Source organism: Mustela putorius, unplaced genomic scaffold, assembly GCF_011764305.1.
Source record: "Mustela putorius furo isolate JIRA1106 unplaced genomic scaffold, ASM1176430v1.1 tig00003834_pilon_pilon_pilon, whole genome shotgun sequence".
In the NCBI taxonomy this organism is placed as follows: Eukaryota; Metazoa; Chordata; class Mammalia; order Carnivora; family Mustelidae; genus Mustela; species Mustela putorius.
Genome location: NW_025421987.1, coordinates 50,774,243 through 50,799,374, shown reverse-complemented (window position 1 = coordinate 50,799,374; position 25,132 = coordinate 50,774,243). Strand labels below are relative to the sequence as shown.

Sequence of the window (25,132 nt, the reverse complement as noted above, 5' to 3'; positions counted from 1 at the left end):
TTAAGGAATCTATCTAATGCAGAAAACCTGCTTTGAAGCTAGATGTTTATGGAATGAAAGCACATTGATAGGAAAGGCTTACTTTCTTAATACAGTTTTCCTTCATTTACTAGATTCTCCTGAACTATTTTGGAAACTATGTACCAAATGCATGGACGCAGGATAATGGCTGCACTCTTTGTGATCTGGATACCATTGACTTATCAACAGTAGATGTGAGTGAATTGACTATGTGTGAAATGTAGAAATAAAAAGCACAGTGTCATGAAATGCAATGATTTTTCAAAAGAAGCGTGTTATTTTATAGTTTTAGTGATCTGGTAGATAATGGATTTATAAAGCCAAAACATGATGACTCAGAAAATTGCTAGATTCGTGTGTTTCTGAACTGTTTTTGAAAGTAAAACTGGCTAGTAATTGATCCCAACAAAAGGGACTTAGTTGTTAAATATTTAATAGCTTTTTATGATCGGATGCTCTTGTTTTTAGTCTGCTAACTTAATCAAAACACTGAGGAAAAAATGCTTTAGCATTTGTATTGACTAGTATTCTCTGTGCTTAATTTTCAAAATTGATGATTTAAAAAAAACATATGATTATAGAACCAAAGATTTTATTGTAAGTATTTTACATAAAGTAACTCAATTAAAATTCACAAAATCTCTTAAGTACCATTGATTCAGTTTTACAAATGAAAAACTGAAGTACATACAAATTAAGTAATTTTGCTTAAGGACACCCGGTCTTTTTAGGCATTAAAGGTGGCATTTGAATGTAGGCAGTCAGCTCTAGACCCTGTGTTCTTGACCACTGCAAGTACATATTATATGCCAGGCACGGTGCTATATGTTTCATAGACATTCATATACAATTATAGCTGTAGGTTATCTTTTATACCTTGAGGGTAAAGGAGCAATTAGAAATAATATTTACCTATAGAACATTTTGATGCATTCTTCTTCTGTAGTCAACCAGAGCAGTTTTAGGATACCTTATAGTAACATTTTTCTTCCAAGAAATTGCTCGTTACTTGGAAGATTTATTGTGTATATGAACAGCTGGATTCTAGGGATGATTTTGTCATTAAGACTGATTCTTTCCTTCATTCATCATAGGTTTATTGAGTTTCTACCACATGCCAGATAGGTAGAACCAATATAAGCAAAAATAAAATTCCCAGTTATATGGTCTTTGTAACTCCTGGATCCGTGTGAATATAATATACTCTAACTGGAAAGAACTGAAGTTCCTGAATTAGTTTCTCTGCTTATCACTGTCTAAAAGGAGGACAAAGAGTAACTTGTGCACATTTAGGAGCTTCTGAATAGAGCCTTACTTTTCTTAAAAATAAGACTTTTTGGCTGGTGTCTCAAATAACAAACTGAATATTTCCTATCTGGAAAGAGTGCCAGAATATTTCTGAATGAAGCAGCACCGTGATGTTTAAAAATCCATCCTGATCTTTATTGCAGAAAGTAGCGTTGTCCTTTAGAGGGAGCGTTAATGCTTTTTATCTGTTTGGTCTTCCTTTACATAAACTTTCTTGTGCAAAGATAGAAAAATATTTACTTAAGTTAAAAAATATTTACTTAAATTTTTAAACATTTTAGTTATTATGCAGTAGGGATATGAAAATTAAAATTATGTGGGTAGTTAATATCTCAGGCCTACCATATTCTTAGATGTGGGCATTGGCAAGTTTCTTTCTATGTAAAGAAATATTATATAAATGATATTTTATATGTATAAATTATATATACATATGAAGTGCTAAGCCTTCAATATATGTTAACTGTTGTATTATCATTAATATATAAAACAAACTTAGATGGATAATGAAAAGGTAACACATTGAAACCCTGATCTTTACCTACTAATCACATATTCTGAGTTGCTTAATTTCTGTAAATTCCATTTTCCTCATGTGGAAATTTGGAATAATAAGTAACTCTAAAGTTATTATGAAATGTATTATTTCATTTAATAAGGGAGAGTTGTAATCTTCTTTTTACTTATTTCCCCTCTTAAACTGAGAACTCTTAGAGGGTAGATATTTTGTCTTTAGTTGTTTGTATTCTTTTATTCAGTAATAAATATTTGGGTGAGTGAATAAATTGATAAAGAAGTCTGATAGTATATAAGGTGTACTTGAATGCAAACAAATAATAAGTTATGATCCAGGTAACAAATATATGAAGCATCCATCATGAAAAGATGGGAGAGGAGGTACCTAATTCAGTACAAACATATATGATACTTATAAAAATCTTTAATTTTTAAATTCAGGCTTTAAGACATGTTTTAAAAAGGCATTATAACAAAATTTTTCATATAGTTTTGATAATAACACTATTACTAATAACACTATTACATGGTCATTTACTTACGTTTTGGTCTTCCCAATCATTTGTAAATTTTTTAAGCCAGGAACGTTTTACTCCTTGTTGTAAGTGTTGCTCATCATAAGGATGAACAAATAATAATGACTATTTCAAGAGTTCTCATTGCAATGAATGAAAGATAAACTATCCTCTAAAACATAACCAAAAAGAGTTCTTAAAAATCTATAGAAATAGATTGAACAAGATAAACTATGTTAGTGAAAGAAAATGGTTTTCTTATATATATAATAATGAAGCAAAATAAAGTACTATCCATAAAGGAGAATAAAAGAAATATTTAAAGATAGAGATAAAGGCTCAAGACCTCTATGATTGCTTTATCTGAGCTATAAATTAAATGCTGAATTTCCAAGCCATAGAAACCAAAAGGGAAACACAATTAGCATTCTGATTCTTAGATGAAGATGATAAGTAGATTCAAATGTAAAGGACATTTCTTTAAAAACTATCATAAAGGAAGCATTGAATGGTAGAGTAGGTAATTTCCTTTATTACTTTTATATAATAAATATGATAGTGAGTTTCCTCTTCAAACTTAAGTCATAATGTCAAGATATGGTTGGGTAAATCACTTTGATGGGGGCCATAGGAGTGTATTCTAAGTGTTAGACAATTGCCACGGGATGATTATATTTAGCAGATTATGTTGAACTCATATTCCTAATATATTTTATGTTGTATTGATTAAGACTTAAATAGTATTTAGAGTACATCCACACTAGTAATAATTTGCTTTTATGTTTGCCATAAAACAAAGGTCCATCCAAATGTAACAATAGGAGTTTTTATTGAACAACCAACCCCTTTCCTACCTCGATTTCTGGACATATTGTTGACACTGGATTACCCAAAAGACGCACTTAAACTCTTTATTCATAACAAAGTAAGTATTTGAGAAATGAATATTTTATGTGAAAACTGTTTTTGATCTTCTTTGGAACTATTTGCTATTATTTATTTATGTCTAAAATAACCCATTGAGCTAAATACAGTGGAGAATTTGAGGGGTAATTACTGCCCGGTTTTTTAGGACCTAAGGACTTTAGAGTCTGAAAACTAGTATCACAATATTGGAGTGAGTTCCATGAAACCCAATTTTGTAGACCCCAAATAGTGGAATATCAGCTACTTTCATATGGCTCAGTTTAATATATAAGTGAAGAAATGCCAAAGGTCCTTATATCCCTTTGCCTTTGGGTTAGTTCTAGGACCTTTGATGGAACTGGTCATGAAATTGTTTGCAGTTTAATACTCTGACATCAGAACTGAAAATAGCTTCCAGATATTGTATTGTTTTGATTAATCATATAATGGCATTCTCTTCCCTAAAGGATTTTGAATCTGTCATTTCCTCCAAAAATAATCAGAACCTCCCCCAAACCTCCCACATATAATCTAAACTTAAAGACATTTTTCCTCAACATTTTTCCATTTACTTGTCTCTTTCCAGTTAAAACAATTGACACTCAACATCTTCTAGAAAAATACAATAACTATGAAGTATGCATTTCCTGTTTTGCCCAATGCTTTTTGTTTAACATTGTTCTTTCTTCCTAAGGTATATGTCAGCTTATCATTTGCCTTTTCCAGAGAATATTTTAAATTTGCAGAAAACCAGCTAAAATTAGCTTAAAGGGTGAATCATTTAGCATTTGCTTCGTAAAATGTGTCATGATATATTTATTTACATTGAAATTTTTTTTTATATTGTGTCATTATATTTATGTCCCCCTCCTTTCATAGGACCTTGTGATGAGAAGGGATTTTGTCTTCTCTTTTTTTATATATAAAATTAACTCTGTGCAGCTTTTATGCTATAAGTAGTTTTAACAAACTGTGAAAATCTTTCAAATAACTTAGTGAAACAATACACAAAAAGCTCTGAAATGCTCTAATGTTGGACACACATAATCTTATCTAAATTTTAGCACAGTTGAATCATACTAATTTGATGAGTTTTATGCTCATGATTTCCTATTATATTTCCTTATCAACGAAGTTTTGTTAAACTTTACCTACTTTTTGTAAAAATACAATTTTATATATGACCATTTTCTCTCTGGCTTCAGAGAGAATTATAATACTTATTTTATAAAATATTATATTTATAACTTAGATTAATATCTATTAGGTTTAATAGACTTTTTTTGGATATTGGATGTTTTAAAGCACATGTCTGAAATTCTCAGTCTACGAGCCATTTTTCCTTCAAAGAGAAACATTTTGTAGCACTCAGGATTTAAATATTTCTTCAAGTACATGTCCAGGAGTAGATGTTAGAAAAATCTTGTGTATCTTCTATTTATAAGATATTGATATGTATCTATTTTAGATTCTTCATTTGATATTTAGGTGACATTTAAATATAATGTGTTTGATATAGGTTATTTCATCTGTAATTGAGGGAATATGTTAATTGTGGAATTCACAACTTTGAATATGATGCCAAAGCTACATATGAATACTTCTGAATAGTTCAGTCATCCTATTGTCGTTTTCACACTAATTTTCCATTTCTAAAATATATTACAGGAAGTTTATCATGAAAAGGACATCAAAGTATTTTTTGATAAAGCTAAACGTGAAATCAATACTATAAAAATAGTAGGACCAGAAGAAAATCTAAGTCAAGCTGAAGCCAGGAACATGGGAATGTATGTTTTAATCAATTTAAATTAAGTAATTGCTACTAAAGAAATATGAAGAAAAACAACTTTTCTTCAAAATTAGTATCCTGAACTTGAGTATGTCAACTCTGTGTGTGTGTGTGTGTGTGTGTGTGTGTGTGTGTGTGTTCACGCGTATGTACTTGTGTATGCTCATGAGCCACACCTCTACTGTTACACTGTATCTACATTTGTGTGTATTTACTTGGCAATGGAAATTACATACATAATACATATAGATATACATATATAGAGAGAGACAGACAGATATGGCTAAGAGTCAACATATTTAATCAAACTATTAATTGAATTGCAGATCAAGATTTTAAAACATACTCCAACAGTGGTGCCTGGCTGGCTCAGTCAGAAGAACATATGACTCTTGATCTCTGGGTCAGGAGTTTGAGCCTCACGTTGGGAGCAGAGGTTACTTAAAATAAGATATTAAAAAAAATCCTTAGACAAATCAATAGTATGGTTGTGGTAGCAGTGAGTTAAATGTTTACTATCTGAAGATTATGTGTGGCGAAAATGTGTATTTCAGATTATGGGGTGTGAAGGGTATTCCTATTTTCTAGCCACCTACTAATCTAGATAAAACTATAACCCTCCAAAGAAAGTTTTAGGTTCTTTGTTTAGCCAGATTACTAGTAAAATTCTGGTTATAATAAAACAATCATTTTTCAGTGAGTTAACTCAGCAGTGAGTTAAGAGCTGCTGAGAAAAAGGTGAATAAGTCATGTGACTTCTCTTCAGATGTTCTCATGTGTTGTGGAAGCTCACGGTACAGAGTGATGGGTAGTGCCTTGTGTGAGAATAAAGATATAAGCAGGAAAACGGGCCTCAGAAAGACAAAACTAATGGTTCCATAAATTATTCATTGGAGAATGAATAAATGGATCCACATTTGGAACTTATTTTCTCTAAGTTTTTTTAATATACTTTGTTGTGTCTGGCTTCTTTGGCTCAGTACAGTGTATTTTGATTCACTCATGTCAATACAGTTATCAGCAATTCATTCTTTTCATCACTAAGACTGTCATATGAATATACCACAAATGATTTTAAACTTACTGATTGATAGAATTAGATCATGTCCAGTTTGGAGCCACTTGATTAAGATTGCTAATGAAGACTCCTTATTAGAAGTGTATGTCTATGTGTATGTGTGTACATATTTTGCTTCAGTATATTTTAGGAAAATACCCCAGAGTAGACTAACTAGGGCGTAGGGTTAGAGTCAATATATGTTTAGCTTTATAAGAAACTGCTAAATAGTCCTCCAAACCATTATACCATTGTATACTGCTGACAGCAAGGTAGTCTAGACCACTGGCAGCTTTACATTTGTCAACAGTTAATGTTGTCCATCTTTTTCATTTTAGCTACTTTATTGGGTAACAAAAATATCTTACTGTGATTCTAATTTAATTCCCTGACAGTGAATTCCCTATTTGTATATTAATTGGCTATTTGTATATATTCATTTGTGGAGTATCTGTTGAAGTCTTTTGTGCATTTTTGTTTACATTGGTTTGTCTTTTTTGTTGTTTATTTGTAGGAGTTCATTATATAATCTGTATACAAGGGGTGTGTGTGATATTTTATGAATATTTGCTCCATTCTGTGGCTTGATTTTTTACTTTTTAACCATGTCTTTTGAGGAGAAGAAATTTGAATTTCAATAAAATTCCATTTCTCTCTTTTTTTAAAATTTTATGCTTTGTGCTTTTTGAGTTTATTTTCTATTTAAGAAATATTTTTAATTCCAATGTCATGAAAACATCCTTTGGAACTTTATAAGCTTTATTGTTCTAGCATTTACGTTTAAGATGTTTCAATCTACAATTCATCCTGAATATATTTTTGTGTTTGGAGTGAAGTAGGAATCAAATGTTATTCTTTGCAAAAGGAATTTCAGTAGTTTCAGCACTCCTTTTTATTTTAAAGCTTTGTTTTCCTATTTAATTGACCTGGCTTTGGTAAAAAATAAATTTACTGAATATTTATGAGTGATTGTGGACTCTCTACTGTCTTCTGTTGATCTTAGATCAATGCCACACTTTATTACCAGGGATTTATATTAATCTTGAAATCAAGTAGTCTAATTCCTTCAGTTTTTATTCCAAAATAATTTTGGCTATTTTCTTTTTCTTTTATTTATGTATTTAATTGAGGTATAATTCACATATATTAGCTTTAGATGTACAACATAATAATTCAATATTTGTATACATTTTGAAAAATGATCACCAAAATAAGTTTAGTTACTATCTATCATCATACATATTTACAAAACTTTAAAAAAATTTGTGTAGAAACAAATGTGGAATAGGGATACATACTGACAATGGTGGAAAGTGGTAACTGGGATCAGCAGTGAGGGAGCGGAGCTCAAAAGGTGAGAGCCCCGAATGTAGAAACCATTAATACTTGGAAGCATCCTGCGTACCAAAAGTAGTTCTTTCCTTCTTGTTCCTGATGATAATGCTACAGACTCTCCCAACAAAAACATATATCATAATCCCTGACCCCTGATAAGAAGCAGGGGAGTAAATTTCTTAGAAAGAATTCCATGCAAATCAAGTTTAAAAAGTATTGATAATACACATTTGTATCTCCAAGATATTTGTATATCTAAATATCTAGGAATCAGTTATCAACAATAATACATTTGTATCTCCAAGATTCACATTTGTATCTCCAAGTTTCATTTAAAACTGAGTTGTTGAATAAACGAGATTTTGCACCGTGTGTATGTGTATGTGTGCAAAAAAACATTTGATTTGTGAAAAAAAGTTGTTGATAAATATATTGAGATAAACTCTGTTTCCCTTTTAGAGAGGTCTAAGTACTAACTTCTAAATTGTAATTCTGACTGGGTCTTTTATGCCTTAAACTTTTTAGTAGCTTGAAAATGTATTATACTTGACCTAAAATTTTTAGTGTTGATCTCCATATGAATATCTATGTTGATAAAGTGACCATTTTGAAATCTAAGACAATATTTATCCCTTTGGAGACTGTCTTACAATTTTGATTAGAAGAATATGGTAGAGAAACTTTGTTTTTTATATAAGCTTTATGTTGACATTTTTCAACTAGCAACTATTTGTTTTATCTGATTCTTATTTCTTTTTCAATGTTAGGGATTTTTGCCGTCAGGATGAAAATTGTGATTATTATTTTAGTATGGATGCAGATGTTGTTTTGACAAATCCAAGGACCTTAAAAATTTTGATTGAACAAAACAGGTACTGCATAAGCTTCATTGTCAATTTATTTTTAAAATGATAATCATTTTCTGTGTCTATGTGGACACACTATGCTTACATACCTGTGTTTAGTGAATTAAAGGAAATCACATGAAGTTATTTTCTGTGCATTATAAACTTAAAATTCTGATTAGTTTTCTTTTAAAGAAGTTAAATAGAAAACAACCTAATGAAAATTAGAAGTATTTAATATTAGTTACAACTATAAATGCAGTGTTTATCGATTATATTTGACCTATTTTTCTGTTAAAAGTAATGTGAAATCATGATATATCTGTAAATTTGGAATTTTTAAATTATCTGTACATATTTTTGAAGTAGAATTTCATAAAACTTATGACCTAAAAAGTTACTGCAAACAAAGATCTAAGTTCTTAGATTTGAAAGAAATTTCGGAAATCTGTGATTTTTTTTTAGTACTGAACTAGTAATTACTACTCGGCAGTGACTATTTTTATTTAATGAAATTGAAGTGTGAAAAATCATCTATATCAGCTTATCATGATATTAATCATTATTTATTATATTACACCTATTGCTCCTAGTAGTCATTAATCCTCCTACTAATAGCCCACCTTTAATGAGCGCTTACTAAATGCCAGGTATTGTTTTTAAGTATGTTTACATATATTAATGCAATTATTTCTCTTAGCAAATAGTACGGTTAGCAGTGAAATGTTAGAATTACTGGTTTTATTTTGCTGAGTAAAATATATGAGAAATCTGTTATACTGTACTAATCTCCTCTATATGTCATGATTTGCCAGTTTGAGAATTCAGTTATTACTTCAAAATCTAAGACCGCTTAGTATTAATCTGTATATACAGCCCCACTGTATATCTATAAATTGCAAGCAATTTTTCAAAACATATAAATAATGCTTTGATCATTAAGTAAGGAAGAACAGCCTATCTTAGAGATATGAGATTGAATTGCAATTTGTGACTCTTAAAACCTAGCGGAATTCAGTAATACTTTCTTGAATTTGCACTGTTAATTGCCTCTTAATTTGATTTAAATTCAATATTATGGAATGTACAATTCTTATTTTTATATTTAGAGATTTTATTTATTTATTTGTCAGAGAGAGAGAGCGCACAAGCAGGGGGAGCAACAGGCAGAGCAGGCAGTGGAAGAAGCAGACTCCCTGCCGAGCAAGGAGCCCCATGTGGTACTCGATCCTAGGACCCTGGGATCATGACCTGAACCGAAGGCAGTCGCTTAGCTGACTGAGCCACCCAGGCATCCCTGGAATGTACATTTTTTTAGATAATATTTATATGTTTTTATTATATGACACTTTTGCAGGTACTTATTCTTACAGTGAACTATTTAATGAATTCATATTATGTATTTAACATACATATATATATATCCCTTTAATGTTAATCTAATGTTTTAAACCTTGTAAAAAATAAAATTCCCTCATAAGTAACTCAACTGCCCTCTGGAGCCATTGCCCTTGGAAGGCCAATAAAACTTAGTATATTTTTCCAATTCCATAAATTTCTGTTACTGATCAAATGTTTAGGTTCATATGATACTTATGGTTCTTGCTTCTGTATCCAAGCGTATAGTTTTCGTAAAGAATTTGCATACAACAAAAATTTGTAAGATTTAGCAGACTTGACTGAAGTTTAGAGGAGCAAGGGATGGATACGTTCCAAGACCTCCAGTGGATGCCTGAAACCACAAATAATTCCAAACTCTATATACACTGTTTTTTTCCTATACTTACAGACCTGCAATAAAGTTTAACTTATAAGTTGTTCACATAAGAGATTAACAGCAATAATAAAAATAGAACAGTTATAACAAGATACTGTAATAAGAGTTATGTGGATGCAATCTTTCTCAAAATATCCTTTTGTTCTGTACTCATGCTTCTTTTGACGATGTGAGATGATAAAATGCCAGTGTGAGGAGATGAAGGGAGGTGAATGACACAGGCAGTATGCCTTAGTGTTAAGCTACTGTTGATCTGATGATTCTTCAGAAGAAGTCATCTGCTTCTGGACCATGGTTGGCCCTGGGTCATAGAAACCATGGAAAGTGATGGATGGGGGCTTTACCGTATTTCAGCACTCAAAACGTTGAGGCGTGCCTGGGTGGTGGCTCAGTTGTTAAGCGTCTGCCTTTGGCTCAGGTGGTGATCCCAGTGTCCTGGGATGGAGCAGGCTCCCTGCTCTGTGGGAAGCCTGCTTCTCCCTCTCCCACTCCCCCTACTTCTGTTCTTTCTCTCGCTGTGTATCTCTCTGTTAAATAAATAAATAGAATATTTTGAACAAAACAAAACAAAACATTGAGGCACACTTAAGATGGATTTTGAGTTCCATTTCTTTGCCCAACCTTCTTTGGAAGGTAGCTGGGATTATAAATTACAAGATTTGTTTTTCTAGTATATATTCGATCTTATCAGATATCACTATTGAATTATTCCTTAAATTAACATAATATGTAAATTCTAATTTATATTATCATTTCTAATATTATAGATATTCTAAACAAAAAAACATTTAAATGTTTCTGGTTAACATTTCCTTTTAATAGGAACCAGGAAAAATAACGAAAATCACTATTTTGAATGATAAGTATTTACAGACTATGTTTCACTTTTCTGTAGGTAAGGGGAAAAGCACCCCTGGTGCTCACAGGACTGGGGTATAGGTTTTTTTTTTTTTTTAAGATTTTATTTATTTGACAGAGAGAGATCACAAGTAGGCAGAGAGGCAAGAAGAGAGAGAGGAAGGGAAGCAGGCTCCCCGCCGAGCAGAGAGCCCGATACGGGGCTCAATCCCAGGACCCTGAGATCATGACCCAAGCTGAAGGCAGAGGCTTTAACCCACTGAGCCACCCAGGCGCCCCTGGAGTATAGGTTTTTTTGTGGCAAATACGTGGTTCATAAACTTCCTCATGGAAGAGTTGGGTGAGCTTTTCTTAAAAATTGACACCACTATAATTCACTTCGTTTTTACAGTAATTCTAGAAGAATCTCAGAATTACCTCATTTGGAACGTGTTGACACATTATAAATCAGATTTTCCTAAGAAAAAAATCTGACATATTTTGAATTTGTAACATGTGCTTGTCTCAAAGGAACTGGTAGGTAGTCAGACAGGGTGCTATGGCAATTACCCTCTGTTTTGTTTTTTTAAGTAGTTGAAGGGCCAGAAGAATGTCCAGTATTGCCAGGACTAGCACAACCCATTTTAAAAGTTTTAAAAAAAAGGAAACATACTTTAAAGTAATTCAGGACTTAACTTTAGGAAAACTGGCCTATTTACAAATATCTCAGTTCATCGTTATTCATTTTTTTATTCAACAAATATTTATTGGTACATCAATGCACCAGGGATTGTTATGCCTTCTCAATGACAATGAAAATATTTTATTTCATTTTGTATAATTTCTGAAATGCTTAAAATAATTAAATAATTAAGGTAATTTGACTTAGTTGGATATAAGTAAGTACTTTTAAAAGTCATTTTTATACTTTCATTAGCATTTTCAATTACTTTGCCTTTCTTCTTACTCTTAAGAAACATCATTGAAAATCAGCAGTGTGCTTATTTAAGAAAAAGTGGGAATTCCTGTTTCTCTTTTATTTTACTTTTTTTAAAACTCATTACATAGGTATTAAATAACTTTAGTGTTGCATGTATCGTGCTAAGCCCAAAACAAAATTCTGTGGTAATTTAAGAATAAATAATTACTTGGATTTGTTTTTCCTTTCACGCTGTCTTTAGAAAAATCATTGCTCCTCTCGTAACTCGTCATGGAAAGCTGTGGTCCAACTTCTGGGGAGCCTTGAGTCCTGATGGATACTATGCCCGATCTGAAGATTATGTGGATATTGTTCAAGGAAATAGAGTGTAAGTTACTTGGTCAGTCTTTTAATGTAAAGTGCCATAATCTCTTAATGTGGTCTTGTTCACATTACCTGAGTTTTTTTTCCTCTTTTCTTCATGATTAGTGAAAATCTGAAAACCTGGAGACCACTTGAGATCCTGAAATACTAGTGTAAAATAATATTACAAAAATCTGTCATTGAAGTTCTAAATCTTCCCAGGAACAAACTTAACTGTTGTGGAAAATACTAAGATACTGCATGGTAGGTGGGAGTAGCCATGAGACGGTGTCAGAAGACTAATATTATTTAGTTAAAAATTTAGAAAAGGAATTTCATTTAGCTTATCTATTGGCAGGATGAAGCCAGGATGACAGTTGTTTTGATGGCTTTTAAAATTTACAAGTGAACAGCCCCTCCACCCTCCCCTTGCTCAGTCTTTAAGCCTCTGCCTTGGATCTGTTCATGATCCCAGAAGCCTGGGATCAAGCCCAGTATGGGTGGAAGCGGGGGTGGGTACCTGTTCAGCAGGAAGCCTGCTTCTCCCTCTCCCACTCCCCCTGCTTGTATTTCTTCTCTTGCAGTCTCTCTGCCTTCACATAAAGACATAAAATTTTAAAAAATTAAAAAAAAATTACAAGTGAACAAATAAAATCAATACCAAAAGCAATGATTTACCTTCTAACATTTCCTACTGCAAGAGTTTTCTATGTAACATAGCTAATATTCTGCTTTAAAGATCAATTTCTTCACCAATATCTGATTTCCATTTCTAGAGTTTGAAAAGAATATACTTGCTACCAAGTGTATATGTGATTGATATTTATTTCAGAGACAACAGTTGATATGTTTTAGACTAAAAAATAATCAGAATTGAAATAATTTTTTTTGCTAAGGTAGTAATAAAGTGGAATGTTGTCCTTTTTCTTCATATAGATGATGAACTAGAGTGACAGATGTTAAAGGCTTTGCCTAATTTCTCAGATATATCAGCCCAATTAAAAAAGGAAAACATTCTTTCATGACTAAAGATATGTGCCTCTAAATTTAGAGTAAAAACCCCACATATTTTTTGATGAATATTTGAGTATTAAAAAGATGTTTTAGTTGTGAAAATAGTAATAGTAGATTTGAATAATATGATAAAAGCTTTTTTTAGCTGCAATTAAGAAGCATGATAGCTGAGAAAACACTGTTCAGATCATACTCTGTTGTTTCAAAATATTTGATTGTCTCTGGGATGATTTGTGTAGACAAAATGCCCTATATTGTATGTGGGTATAACCAAAATAAGTAAGGGTTTACAGAAGTAGAATATAGAATTAATGTTTCCTTTAAGTTGCTTTAGGCACTGGTGATATTTTGTACAGTCTCCTGTCACTGTTGTTTAAAGTATAAGGAAAAGAATATGGGAGAAGTTTTTGATGTAGTTAATACAAAAATGCACTTCATGTCCAAAAGCTACATGAAGGAATGACATCTTATGACATGTATGCACACGAGTATGCGTGTCTGGGTGTGTTTCTTCAAAACTGAGATACTGCATACTCTGCCAGTGACAAATTTCTGAGTTCAGATGATACATTGTGTATCTTTTATGGCTATTTCCCTTGAGATTCATCTAGCAAAACAAAAGGAAATCATATTCCTTTTAATATCTAACTACATTACCTTGGTCAAAATCTTTCCTTTCTGTTCTCTAAAAGCAACAGGCCTATATGCCTTTCGGTGAAACCTACTCACTATTCTTAGGAAATGAGTCATGTTTAGAGTAAAAAGACAAATGTCGGGAAGAATGAAGGACAAAATAAAGTATCTCCACCCCTCACGTACTTCTAGCTCTATTTTTTCGTATCTTCTCTTTCTCGAGAAATTTGAGATAGTTTAGTGAATTTCAAAGAATATATTTTAGGAGAAGTTTAGGCTCTACTCAGTGGTGTGCTGGTAAGGGTCTAACAACTGGATCTTGAGGTTGAGGGTTGCCCTGATTTGTAGTGTTTGCCCATTTTTGTGGCGTAAATGGCTTCTGCCATAACTGATTTCAAGCTTCCAAGATGAAGTCATTGAGCATAGCTAAGTGCTCTTGGGAGTCAGTGTGAGCTAGTTCTAGCACACCACAGGCTGTATGTGATTATTTTTGCTGTCAAACTGCTTGATCCTAAGGGCGCCTGGGTGGCTCAGTGGGTTAAAGCCTCTGCCTTCGCCTCAGGTCATGATCCCAGGGTCCTGGGATCGAGCCCCGCATCGGGCTGTCTGCTCCGCGGAGAGCCTGCTTCCTCCTCTCTCTCTGCCTGCCTCTCTGCCTACTTGTGATCTCTGTCTGTCAAATAAATAAATAAAATCTTTAAAAAAAAAAACAACAAAAAAAAAACTGCTTGATCCTAAATGGAAGCTCTTTCTGTATAACAGAATATTATACTCTTATAAATGAAGTGAAAGAGTATAGCCAAAATGCTAAACAGATAACCCTAAATGAAGTTTATGTAGGGAGATAGTGATTTATTGTGTGGTATATAGTAAATAATGTCATCTATGTGTGTATATGTTACATATCATTACATGTGTTTGCATTTGCATGTAATTTGATTCAATGCTTTATATATACAAAATTTAAAACATACACGGCATTTGTTTTGAGAACATAAAAATAAAACTTTAAATATTTTTTATTTGTGGTATTTTGGAATGTCTTGTCTTTACTTTCAGAGGGATATGGAATGTCCCATACATGGCTAATGTGTACTTAATTAAGGGAAAAACGCTTCGATCAGAGATGAATGAAAGGAACTATTTTGTTCGTGATAAATTGGATCCTGATATGGCTCTGTGCCGAAATGCTAGAGAAATGGTAGGGTATACAATGGTGGCTTGCATGAATGTTCCTATAAAATGGCTTGCTTTACCAGTTGATGTGTCATTGTGTTTTGATGCCCCTTTTCTTTCTAATTTGTAAGTACTTGCCAATTTTTTTGGTTCCATATTGAAAAATTGGGAGCAGTTATGGAGATAATTTGTGAACATTTACCTGTAGAAATAGCTTGGAAAATATTAGGTTCTGTGCTTAGGCTAATTCATAAGCAACAGAAAGATTTCAGTCATAAACATGGAATTGTTACAACTCAGTTGGCATTTTTAACCAGCTGAGCCACCCAGGTGCCCATTAAATAAGTTTGCATTTTTAGGAATTCATCTTCAATTCCATTTGAAATTTTATAGTGGAAAACTGACCTAGGGTGAAATAATCATTTACACATTTAAGAAGAACAGACTTTTGTTCTGAAATCAATGTCAATTTCTTTATTATTATAAACTGCACACTCCTCAAGGCAGTTCTTTACCACTAAACTGAGAGAGGGATTGGGATATGTAGTATATTTCATCTGTGTGAAAAGTAATGATACATTGCTGTTCTACAAATGTACTTTCATTTTAAAACTTCAGTGTTTATGGAAAATAATCTGTTTTTCAAAATGTGTAAATGTTTTAAAACATGTTTCTATAATTTTTTATTTTAGAAGTGGTTGGGTTATTTTACTCAAATTTATATAAGCAGATGTGATTTGGGGAAAAATCAGGAAAGTTGGCAAATATTTCTTTCCAGTTTAATAAGGCATGTATTGTTCGAGTATATTTGTTTTTCCCACAAACCTATGTGCATTGTTATATCGAGTATCTTCAGTACTTGTGATTGTAATTTGTGCTCATGTTCTGCTAATTTGACTCAACAGCGCATCCTGGAATGGCCTCTCTTACACATTTTTTCCTTTGTCTTAATTTTGTGTCTAATGACAATTCTACTAAGGAATGAGCTTGGATTTATATTTGACCAAAAAAAAGGGGGTGGGGCTGGAATTGTTTCTTTGTGTGCGCTATAAGCTTTGCTTGTTATGCATGTTGTCTCTGAAGGACATTTCAGAATGCCAGCTTTTGATCAAGGGCTGCTAATGTTATTTATCTAAGATTACCTGAGAGAGTGTGGGTGTGCAGGTCAACTTACCCAATGCTTCTCTTCATTTTAGACTTTACAAAGGGAAAAAGACTCCCCTACTCCGGAAACATTCCAAATGCTCAGCCCCCCAAAGGTGTTATTTTTATTTATTTTTATTTGTTTTTGTTTATTTAATTAATACTAGATATGCCTAGTATATTGCCTACCAGTAAAGTTTCTTTAAGAGTCTTCTTTCCATTTAGCCCAGTAAAATGTTGGTATTCATTGGTTATTAATTTGTATATGTGTGTGTATGTTTTGTGTTGGGGTATCATAATTGTGATATTCAACTCTTAGTTCTTTGGGCCGATTCATATTTTGTGGTTGATAAATGAGAAAGTTAAACCCAAATCCCTTTTACTAGTTTTTCTAGGTTTTTTTTTTTGTTGTTGTTGTTGTGTTTAAGGGGGAGAAAACATAGGAGTAAGTATAAAGTACATCTTGACTACAATGAGATTGCGGTACTCTTCATTATTTTTATATTTTATTAATAACTAACCCCTTTATCATTAAAACAGGTACAAAAAGAAACAAACTTACCATAGTGGTGTTTGCCACATTTATTTGGTCTGGGGCAAGGGAATGAGACTGGTTTTCTTTAGCTGCCTTTAATGAATAAGTAATTTCTATGTTCAGTTTTTAAATGTAAGGACAACAAAAAGAATGACATAGTCTGATGAAATAATACTGACATTTGAATTCTTGTTTAAAAATATGACATTTTCTTTGAAAGGGAAAGAAGCCAAAAGAGGTACAATTCATTGCACTTTGGTGTCTCAAAAATATTTCTGCTTTCAAACAGGATTTTTTTCCCCTGATGTCTACATCTAGGATCAATGAGAAAGGGACAAAAACAGTCGTTCTTCCTCTTCTTTTTTTCAGTTGAGTGTCAGTGCTATCAATTAGCTTTATGTGGTGTCTGAATCCATAATTAATAAAAATGTTATTTCTTTTATTTTAAATCATGCATGTTTTATATGAAAAATAAAAATGCATGTTCAGGAATGAGAGATGAAAGTTGAAATTAATATCTCATTTATATTTTTCCTATGATTAAGTTTATTTCCTTGTATTTTCCTGTAAGATTGTTAATACTGTTATTCTTTGGCACATAGGGTGTATTTATGTACATTTCTAATAGACATGAATTTGGAAGACTTTTATCAACTGCTAATTACAATACTTCCCATTATAACAATGACCTCTGGCAGATTTTTGAAAATCCTGTGGTAAGTATTTCACACTCAACTTCATTCATTTCTTCTTTTCCTATAACTCTAAATGGATATAAGTCAGTTGGGTTAATAATATGAAAATGTGGTAAGAGGCTTTAAAAAGGTTTAAAGTTTAAAAAGCAGCTTAAGAAATATAATTAATTGTGCCTTTTAAAAATAAAATAATTTGAAATATTATTATTTATATTATTCTTTAAAAGAGGCAATTATATTTCTTGACCCAGAATTTTAAATTTTTTAAAAATTTTTCTTTTTTTTTTTCTTTTTATAAACTTTTTGTAATAATTTATTCTTTGGTCTTTCCCAAGAATTTTTTTAAAATATTTTATTTGTTGATTTGATAGAGAGAGATCACAAGTAGACAAAGAGGCAGGCAGAGAGAGAGAGGGAGAAGCAGGCTCTCCACTCAACAGAGAGCCTGATGTGGAGCTCCATTTTAGGACCCTGAGATCATGACCTGAGACGAAGGCAGATGCTTAACCCACTGAGCCACCCAGGCACCCCCCAAGAATTTTTTTTTTTTGCCAAGAATTTTTTTTTTAAATTAAGATGCATATTAGGTGTGGGTAAAAGAATTATCAGTTTCTATGGTTTTTCTCAGTACTTCTGTTTTATATATTCAAAAGCATTATAAAAATTTTAATTGTAATTTTGGAAAAACTGTTTACAAGTAGCTCGCATATGACAATATTATGTTTTGATTTTCAAGAAGAGAATTCAAGAAGTTAGTATGGGAACATACATTTTATTTTATCATTTTATTTATTTTTTAATAACAAGTTTGTGAATGTATGCCAAAGCAGTCAGAGAAGGGGATTCAGCATATATCAAAAGTCTGAGGTTGAAGAAATTATTACCTTCTAACTCTAAAATTATTTCGTATCTTAAAGATTTGAATCGTACAAGAATTCACTACCTTTTTTTGTTTGTTTTATGGGAGCCTATTTTTGTCAATTTGGAACATTGATTCAAGTGAAAATACTCTTTTTAGTAATCATCTCTGTAATGCTACTGTTCATGGTTTTCCCCTTTTCCATAGTAAAAATTTTAAATTGCAAAGACTCTAGCCACCTGGTCAGAATTGTCTTTTATTTTGTAGGAGTAGTTGACATCCAGGTATAGGAATTTTAGTGGTCTCTGAAGACTCTCTTCAATAGAAAAAGAATGTCTTTTGACATTTTTGTATTTTAGAAGTATTTTCATTTCATCTTAGCTATATATCTTAATCTTTCACAGGAGTATAATTTTAAAAAAAGGCTTTTTAAAGTGGTGAGGATGGAATTACATATTTTACTTTGGCACTGAGTCTCTTGGTTATTTTGAGGAATAGGATTTTTTCTTGGGTAGTATTAGTTCCTGAAAAAATGTCCCAAATTATATCCTGAATTGTAGACATTTGTGTCAGAATTCATATCTTTGGAGAATATGAAAGGAAAACATCAGAAGTAAGTAGGAACTGCTTTTCTTTCCATGGCTTTGTTTTGTTTTGGTAAATTAGCCTGATGGTTAATGCCTCCTGAGGGATGTCCCATAGCAAACTATTTGACTATTGTCCTATTATCAGGATTTCTAAGCAATGAGTAAAGTCACAGTTTGTTTATTGATACTTGAAAGCTAGCCTAAAATGAGAAGTAAATGCCTTACTGTAAGATCTTAGGGATTTTTTTCCTTCTCCAAAAAATCAATAATGATGCATAGGAAAAAAATACTTAAAGATTCTGAAATGTTATGAATGACTGTTTTTTTCTAATTTCCCACCATATTTTGGAATCAGAAAATAACCACTATTAAAGGGATTAATGACATAATGCAATAATTTGATTCTTATAATTACATACTATGTATAAATGAAATGTAAGAATTAGAAGATAACTTTGGTTCTTTCATATCAAAAATATCTGAGCTACATATAGGCAAAGATGTACAAAACTAAGAATGGTGTATAAATTATCAGGGCCTCTCTGAAATCTGACCTCAAAAGATGTATTTCAGAGACATTTTCTGCAACATATTTTGTTTGGAATTATTTTGAGTCTATACCTCAGTTCTTCCCTCCTGGCTCCCTTTGTCTTACTTGGTAAAGAGAAAATTGAAAGTTTGTTAAACATGTCTAAATATATTTAAGAAGAGATCTTTTTGGATACTAAATCACTCTATATTTTCATATATACCCTCTAAATATGTGGTTTTTAAATAAAACACTTGACCAAGGAAAAGGATTCCTTAGCTGATGTTGACGAAAATTGAGATATCTTAGTATGTGGTTCAGGTGTCATTATCAAAGAGAAGAGTCAGGTTCCTAAGTTAGCATGAAGAGAAGCTATTTCTCAAGGTATGGTTCTATACCTTAGTTTCAGTAATTAAAAGAAATGAAAATGTTAGTAATGCATGATCATTCTTTGATACATATTAAAAACTGAAGTGAAGAGAAAATGTTGAAATAATTTTTAAAATCAAAATTATTTTAGAGTGATTCACTACTAAAGTACATATAAGACTTTAGTTTATTAATTTGCTGATTTTACTAGTATTTGTTGATAGGATTTTTTTATCATTAGCATTTGTTTTTGTTATCATTAACATTTGTTATCATTAACATTTGTTATCATTTGTTATCATTAAGGATTTTGTTATCATTAACTTTTAAGCACATATTTACCTATCCCTGTGTATATGCATAAAATACAGTATATAAATCTAATTGCTATAAGATTACTCAGGTTTTAAAATCTTGAGGTATAACTTCATAAATAAAAATTTGATTTTCATAGAATGATGTGAGCATATGCAGACTTAGACTATGTTTAAAAAACATAAACTGATTTCTGAAAATTCCTTTTTGTCTAGTACACACAGCCATTTATAAATTGAGCAATTTCTAAAATGCATGATCTTTGGATTTTCTATTACTTATAAAAAGGTATTTGCTTTAATCTGTGCAATTAATTTTTTTTATAGGACTGGAAGGAAAAGTATATAAACCGTGATTATTCAAAGATTTTCACCGAAAATATAGTTGAACAGGTTTGTATTAATAATTACTATGCTGTGTAAGGCACTTTTGCCTTGTTTTCAGAAGGGAACAATATTAATGCAGTATGGCTTTAGCGGAGGATGTTGTGAAAGTACAGAAACCATCTCTTAGGTAAAAATCACGTGGCTTAATTACCAATGTTATAGCCTTAAGGGTCATGTAGTTGTAAAAAATGTAGAACATGGAATTGAACAATAATTTTAAGATCCTGCCTTTTTTGGGGGGATGCTTCTAAATGCTGTATCTTTCTTAAACCACAGAAAATAAGGAACCCTTGGCAAATCTCTAGTGTAGGCCTCATTCATTAAATTTATCTTTGAAAGAAATTGAACTTCAGGAGTCTTTTTTCAAAGATATTTTTTTAAAAAGTGAACTCTAAATGTTCCAAACAGTTGCTAATAGCTTATTTCAGAGAATGTAAGGCATCTTTGATTCTGAGATGCTGTTATTTTGTGTACTGTGAGAAAGAATAAGAATACTGCCAATTAAACTAGGACACAACATTGTCTAGTCATTTAGAAATTTTTTATTTTTTACATATTGGAAGATCTCATTTAGGCTTATTAAGGCATAGATGTTATCACATGTCGTAGAGCCTTGTATACAAAATAACTTTGATTTCAATGGCAAGTTGTAGTATAAATTATTTAGAAAACATTTCAAAGGGCAAGTCAACTCAAGTGCAACACCAGTACATGGGTGTGCGTACGTGCACACACACAGATGTACACGTACACACAAGGCAAGGCAGACTGTAGCATTACAGCTGTATCAGTGGCTGCCTGGTCAAATGTGAGACTAAGATCTGTCTTGATTTTACAGATGTAAAATGCAAAAAAAGAAAAAGTTTTAGCATTAAAGAAAAGCTACTATTATTTGTAACAGTAATGTCAGTAATATTGGCCAAACCTCTTAAAAAGGCATCTAAGTGAGATGAATATTGAATATTCCATCCTGTTACTTTTGAAATGCCACTATTACTTAAGAGATAAAAACTATTATTCTCTTCCTGGTGATGCCTTGTTTTATAGCCTTGTCCAGATGTCTTTTGGTTTCCCATCTTTTCTGAAAAAGCCTGTGACGAATTGGTGGAAGAAATGGAGCATTATGGCCAGTGGTCTGGGGGGAAACATCATGTAAGTGGTAATTTCACACAAAGAACTATAATGTGTATGTGGGGATAGATGCGGGGTAAATGTTTTTAGACAATTTAGAGGGGATATATCTGTCTTGTTGTGTATCTCTGACTCTTAGAACTAAATGTAAGGCTGACAAGGCTGGCAGGAGAACTCTGATAGCATTTAATTTGTCTGGCCTCAGGTTGTCCTTTATGTATATAATTACACTGGATGGTTTCTAAAGGTCAGTGTTTCTAGGCTGGAATGGTAAGGTAATTTATGTCTATTGTGTGGTATTGGTCTTCTCCAGGGCTACTTCCTATTCTCTCCATTTTCACAGTGAGCTATAGTGGAAGTACCGAGACAAAGTTTATCTGGTTGACTGCCAAAGCTTTTTGTGGGTGTGTAAACATTGGTAGAAAAAATCTGTTTGAATGCCATTGGTGTAATTCAGTTTTGCATTTATATTCAGTGTCAAAGGCTTGGCAGGAAGTATTGCTGTTTTTGTTTCAGTGTGTTTCTTTTCCTCAGAGTATCCACAGATGCCTGTTCCTTAACAATACCAAGGAATTCTAGGGGAATACTCTGGAATATTACTGCCTCTGCTCAACTTCATACTCTAGCTAGTCAAATGACCAGAGAGACAGAAGTTCAAAGTATGAGGAAGAACTTGGAGTCAGCAGGTTGTAGGATAATAGAAAGCAATCATGGAAGGACTTTGGGTATCCTAAAATTGAAGTGGGGAACATAGCAGGGAAAGCTTGTTTTCAGTGGTAGGGGATTCAAAGGCAGACAAGCAGGATCTTTGTCGGTCAAGTAGCTAAGACTGCCTGAAGGCTTACTGTAAAAAACCAATTTTTTAGGAGGCATGAGAGGGCTTTGGAAATATGTTTTATTTACTTTATAGTCAGACTGCCCATATATATTAAGTAAAAATAGAGTCTACTGACTCTGCCCAACTTTGCTTCATCATTGATACATTTGCAACACCATGTTATATAACATGTTATATATATTATTTTGATAGTTTTGCTATTAAAGCAGATGGTACACCATAACTGAACAACTGTTATTTTTATTGTCTATTATGATCTCATGGTTGAAAAAAAATACAAGGTAATATAAATGTGAATTGCATGTGGACCACACTTTATGACATCATTAATGCTGTTTCTAGGATAGCCGTATATCTGGTGGTTATGAAAATGTCCCAACCGATGATATCCACATGAAGCAAATTGATCTGGAGAATGTATGGCTTCATTTTATCCGGGAGTTTATTGCACCTGTTACACTGAAGGTCTTTGCAGGTTATTATACGAAGGTAGTTATCTTCCCATTCCCCCCATCTACCTCCTACTCATTTTTACACAAATGTGCTATTTTCTATTTTTATTGATAAACAAATCCATTGGTTTACTTTGCCTTTTTAGGGGTTTGCACTATTGAATTTTGTAGTAAAATACTCCCCTGAAAGACAGCGCTCTCTTCGCCCTCATCATGACGCTTCTACATTTACCATCAACATTGCACTCAATAACGTGGGAGAAGATTTTCAGGTAATTATGGCTTTGATTTTTTACATTTTGAAATGTAAAAAATTTCACGAGAAGGCCTTTGCCTTATTATTATTATTTTTTTTTTAGATTCTGGTTAGATGGCATAATTTGAATTTTCCTAAAGATTAAACATTAAACATAATAAGCTGATACATTTATTTGTTCCATCTCTTTTAGGGAGGCGGATGCAAATTTCTAAGGTACAATTGCTCTATTGAATCACCCAGAAAAGGCTGGAGTTTCATGCATCCAGGGAGACTCACACATTTGCATGAAGGACTTCCTGTTAAAAATGGAACAAGATACATTGCAGTGTCATTTATAGACCCCTAAGTTATTTGCTTTTCATTGAATTGAATTTTCTTTTGGAATGGACGGACATGTCTTTGAAGTTGTGCTTGAGAAGATGAGAGGAATATTTAAATAACTTCAACAGAACAACTTCACTTTGGGCCAAACATTTGAAAAACTTTTTTGTAAAAAATTGTTTGTTATTTCTTAATGTCTGCTCTGAGCCTTAAAACACAGATTGAAGAAGAAAAGAAAGAAAAAGCAAAAACAAATATTTATTTCTATGCCTTACTGTCTCTGAGAATAACGACAGTTTTCTGGATTTGTGTTTCAGTTGATAAAATACTCAGCTATAAATGTACAAGGGACAAGAGACATAGTATTTTATTATTAAAAAAGCATGGGAAGGATTTTATTTATTAACATATGAACAAAATGAATATAAGAAAATTGGCAATTTTTGAAACATTGGAAAACTGGAGTTATAACTGAATTTGTATGCAACTAATTGTGTAAGAACTTTTTTGATGACCTATACAGATATCTTTTACAGTAGTTACTGAAGGAATACAAAGAGCAGTAAATATTACGCAACGTTTTTCTTCAAGAAACTTGGTACAGAATACAACTGAGGTTTAGAGCCGGTTGAAAACATTATTTAGATTGTTAGATTTTTTTTGTTGTTGTTACGTTTGTATTAAAAAATCGAACCCTATATTCCTTCAGATTAATTTTCCAAGGTGGATTATATTGAGTAGGTATTAGATTTAGGGAAGTTTTCAAGCCTTTCCATTTTGCAAAGGATATCAAATATGAACTTAAGATCGCCAAGTGTCCTTAAGTCAAAACAGGCTTTTGATTTTAATTCTAGAAAATAATGAGGAAAAAGAAAATTTCTCGAGATTACTAGTACATTTTAGAGTTTTTTAAAAACTTTGTTAAGTACTTGAATTTTAGATCAGGAAAATAAAGTTGGTGAGCCTTTCTTCTTCTCCTTGCCTCTTGTCTCCCTCATTATTCTTTTTTTAGAGAAGGTTATTTGCCTTTTGTCTTTCCAGCATAGTCTCCTTTCATCCTTCCTACTCTTTTTGTTACCTTTTCTTAATCTCATTTTTAAAAAATTCCCCAGCACAAAAAATTTGTGACTTGATTTTTCACCATTTCTCTGAGTAAGATTTAAATATACTTATTGTAGCTACTGTTTTAATTTAAAGGTTAAACTTGAAAAAAAATTCTAAGTCATGGTGCCAAAATTCATTTTTCTAACACTATGTGTTAGAAAATTATGAAAAATAAAATAATTTAAAATAAGTTTCTGTTGGTCTCTTTATTACTGGTGATTTATCTTTAGAAGAGAATGTATGATTGGGAGTATCCTAAAAGAATATCTAGATGTAATAGGCTATGATTTTTTCATTTTGATTGGTATATTTACTAATATTATAACAATATTATAACTCCACTTATTGAATTATGAATTGAATTGTAATATCTTCAGTCTCATAATTACTAGGGATTGATCTAATTTATTTTACAAGTGAAGAAATCGAGACAAAACATTCATTCAATACATATTTATTCAGTGATGTATTTATGTGTTTGTTTATTTATTGACTCTTCAGATCATGTTTATTAGGAGGATAATTTTTTAATTATGTTTAGTTAGTCAGCATATAGTACATATTAGTTTTTGATGTAGTGTTCACCGATTCATTA

The 25,132-nt window shown here is 32.0% G+C and overlaps 1 protein-coding gene across 2 annotated transcripts in view; it reads left to right on the top strand.

Annotated features, from left to right (window-relative positions):
* The window catches only part of PLOD2 (procollagen-lysine,2-oxoglutarate 5-dioxygenase 2), a 96,259-nt gene extending 71,532 nt beyond the window's left edge, over positions 1-24,727 (top strand). The window contains exons 8-20 of one of the 2 annotated variants that reach the window (XM_004754459.3): positions 114-215; positions 3,160-3,285; positions 4,935-5,056; positions 8,218-8,322; positions 12,091-12,216; positions 14,898-15,039; positions 16,211-16,273; positions 17,295-17,408; positions 20,373-20,438; positions 21,480-21,584; positions 22,744-22,890; positions 23,000-23,125; positions 23,303-24,727. In XM_004754459.3, coding sequence (XP_004754516.1) covers positions 114-215; positions 3,160-3,285; positions 4,935-5,056; positions 8,218-8,322; positions 12,091-12,216; positions 14,898-15,039; positions 16,211-16,273; positions 17,295-17,408; positions 20,373-20,438; positions 21,480-21,584; positions 22,744-22,890; positions 23,000-23,125; positions 23,303-23,458 — 1,500 coding nt within the window. In that variant the 3' untranslated portion in view covers positions 23,459-24,727. The remainder of the gene's footprint in view (positions 1-113; positions 216-3,159; positions 3,286-4,934; positions 5,057-8,217; positions 8,323-12,090; positions 12,217-14,897; positions 15,040-16,210; positions 16,274-17,294; positions 17,409-20,372; positions 20,439-21,479; positions 21,585-22,743; positions 22,891-22,999; positions 23,126-23,302) is intronic. The other variant, XM_045088484.1, reaches the window with a different exon arrangement.
* Positions 24,728-25,132: the final 405 nt, after the last annotated feature.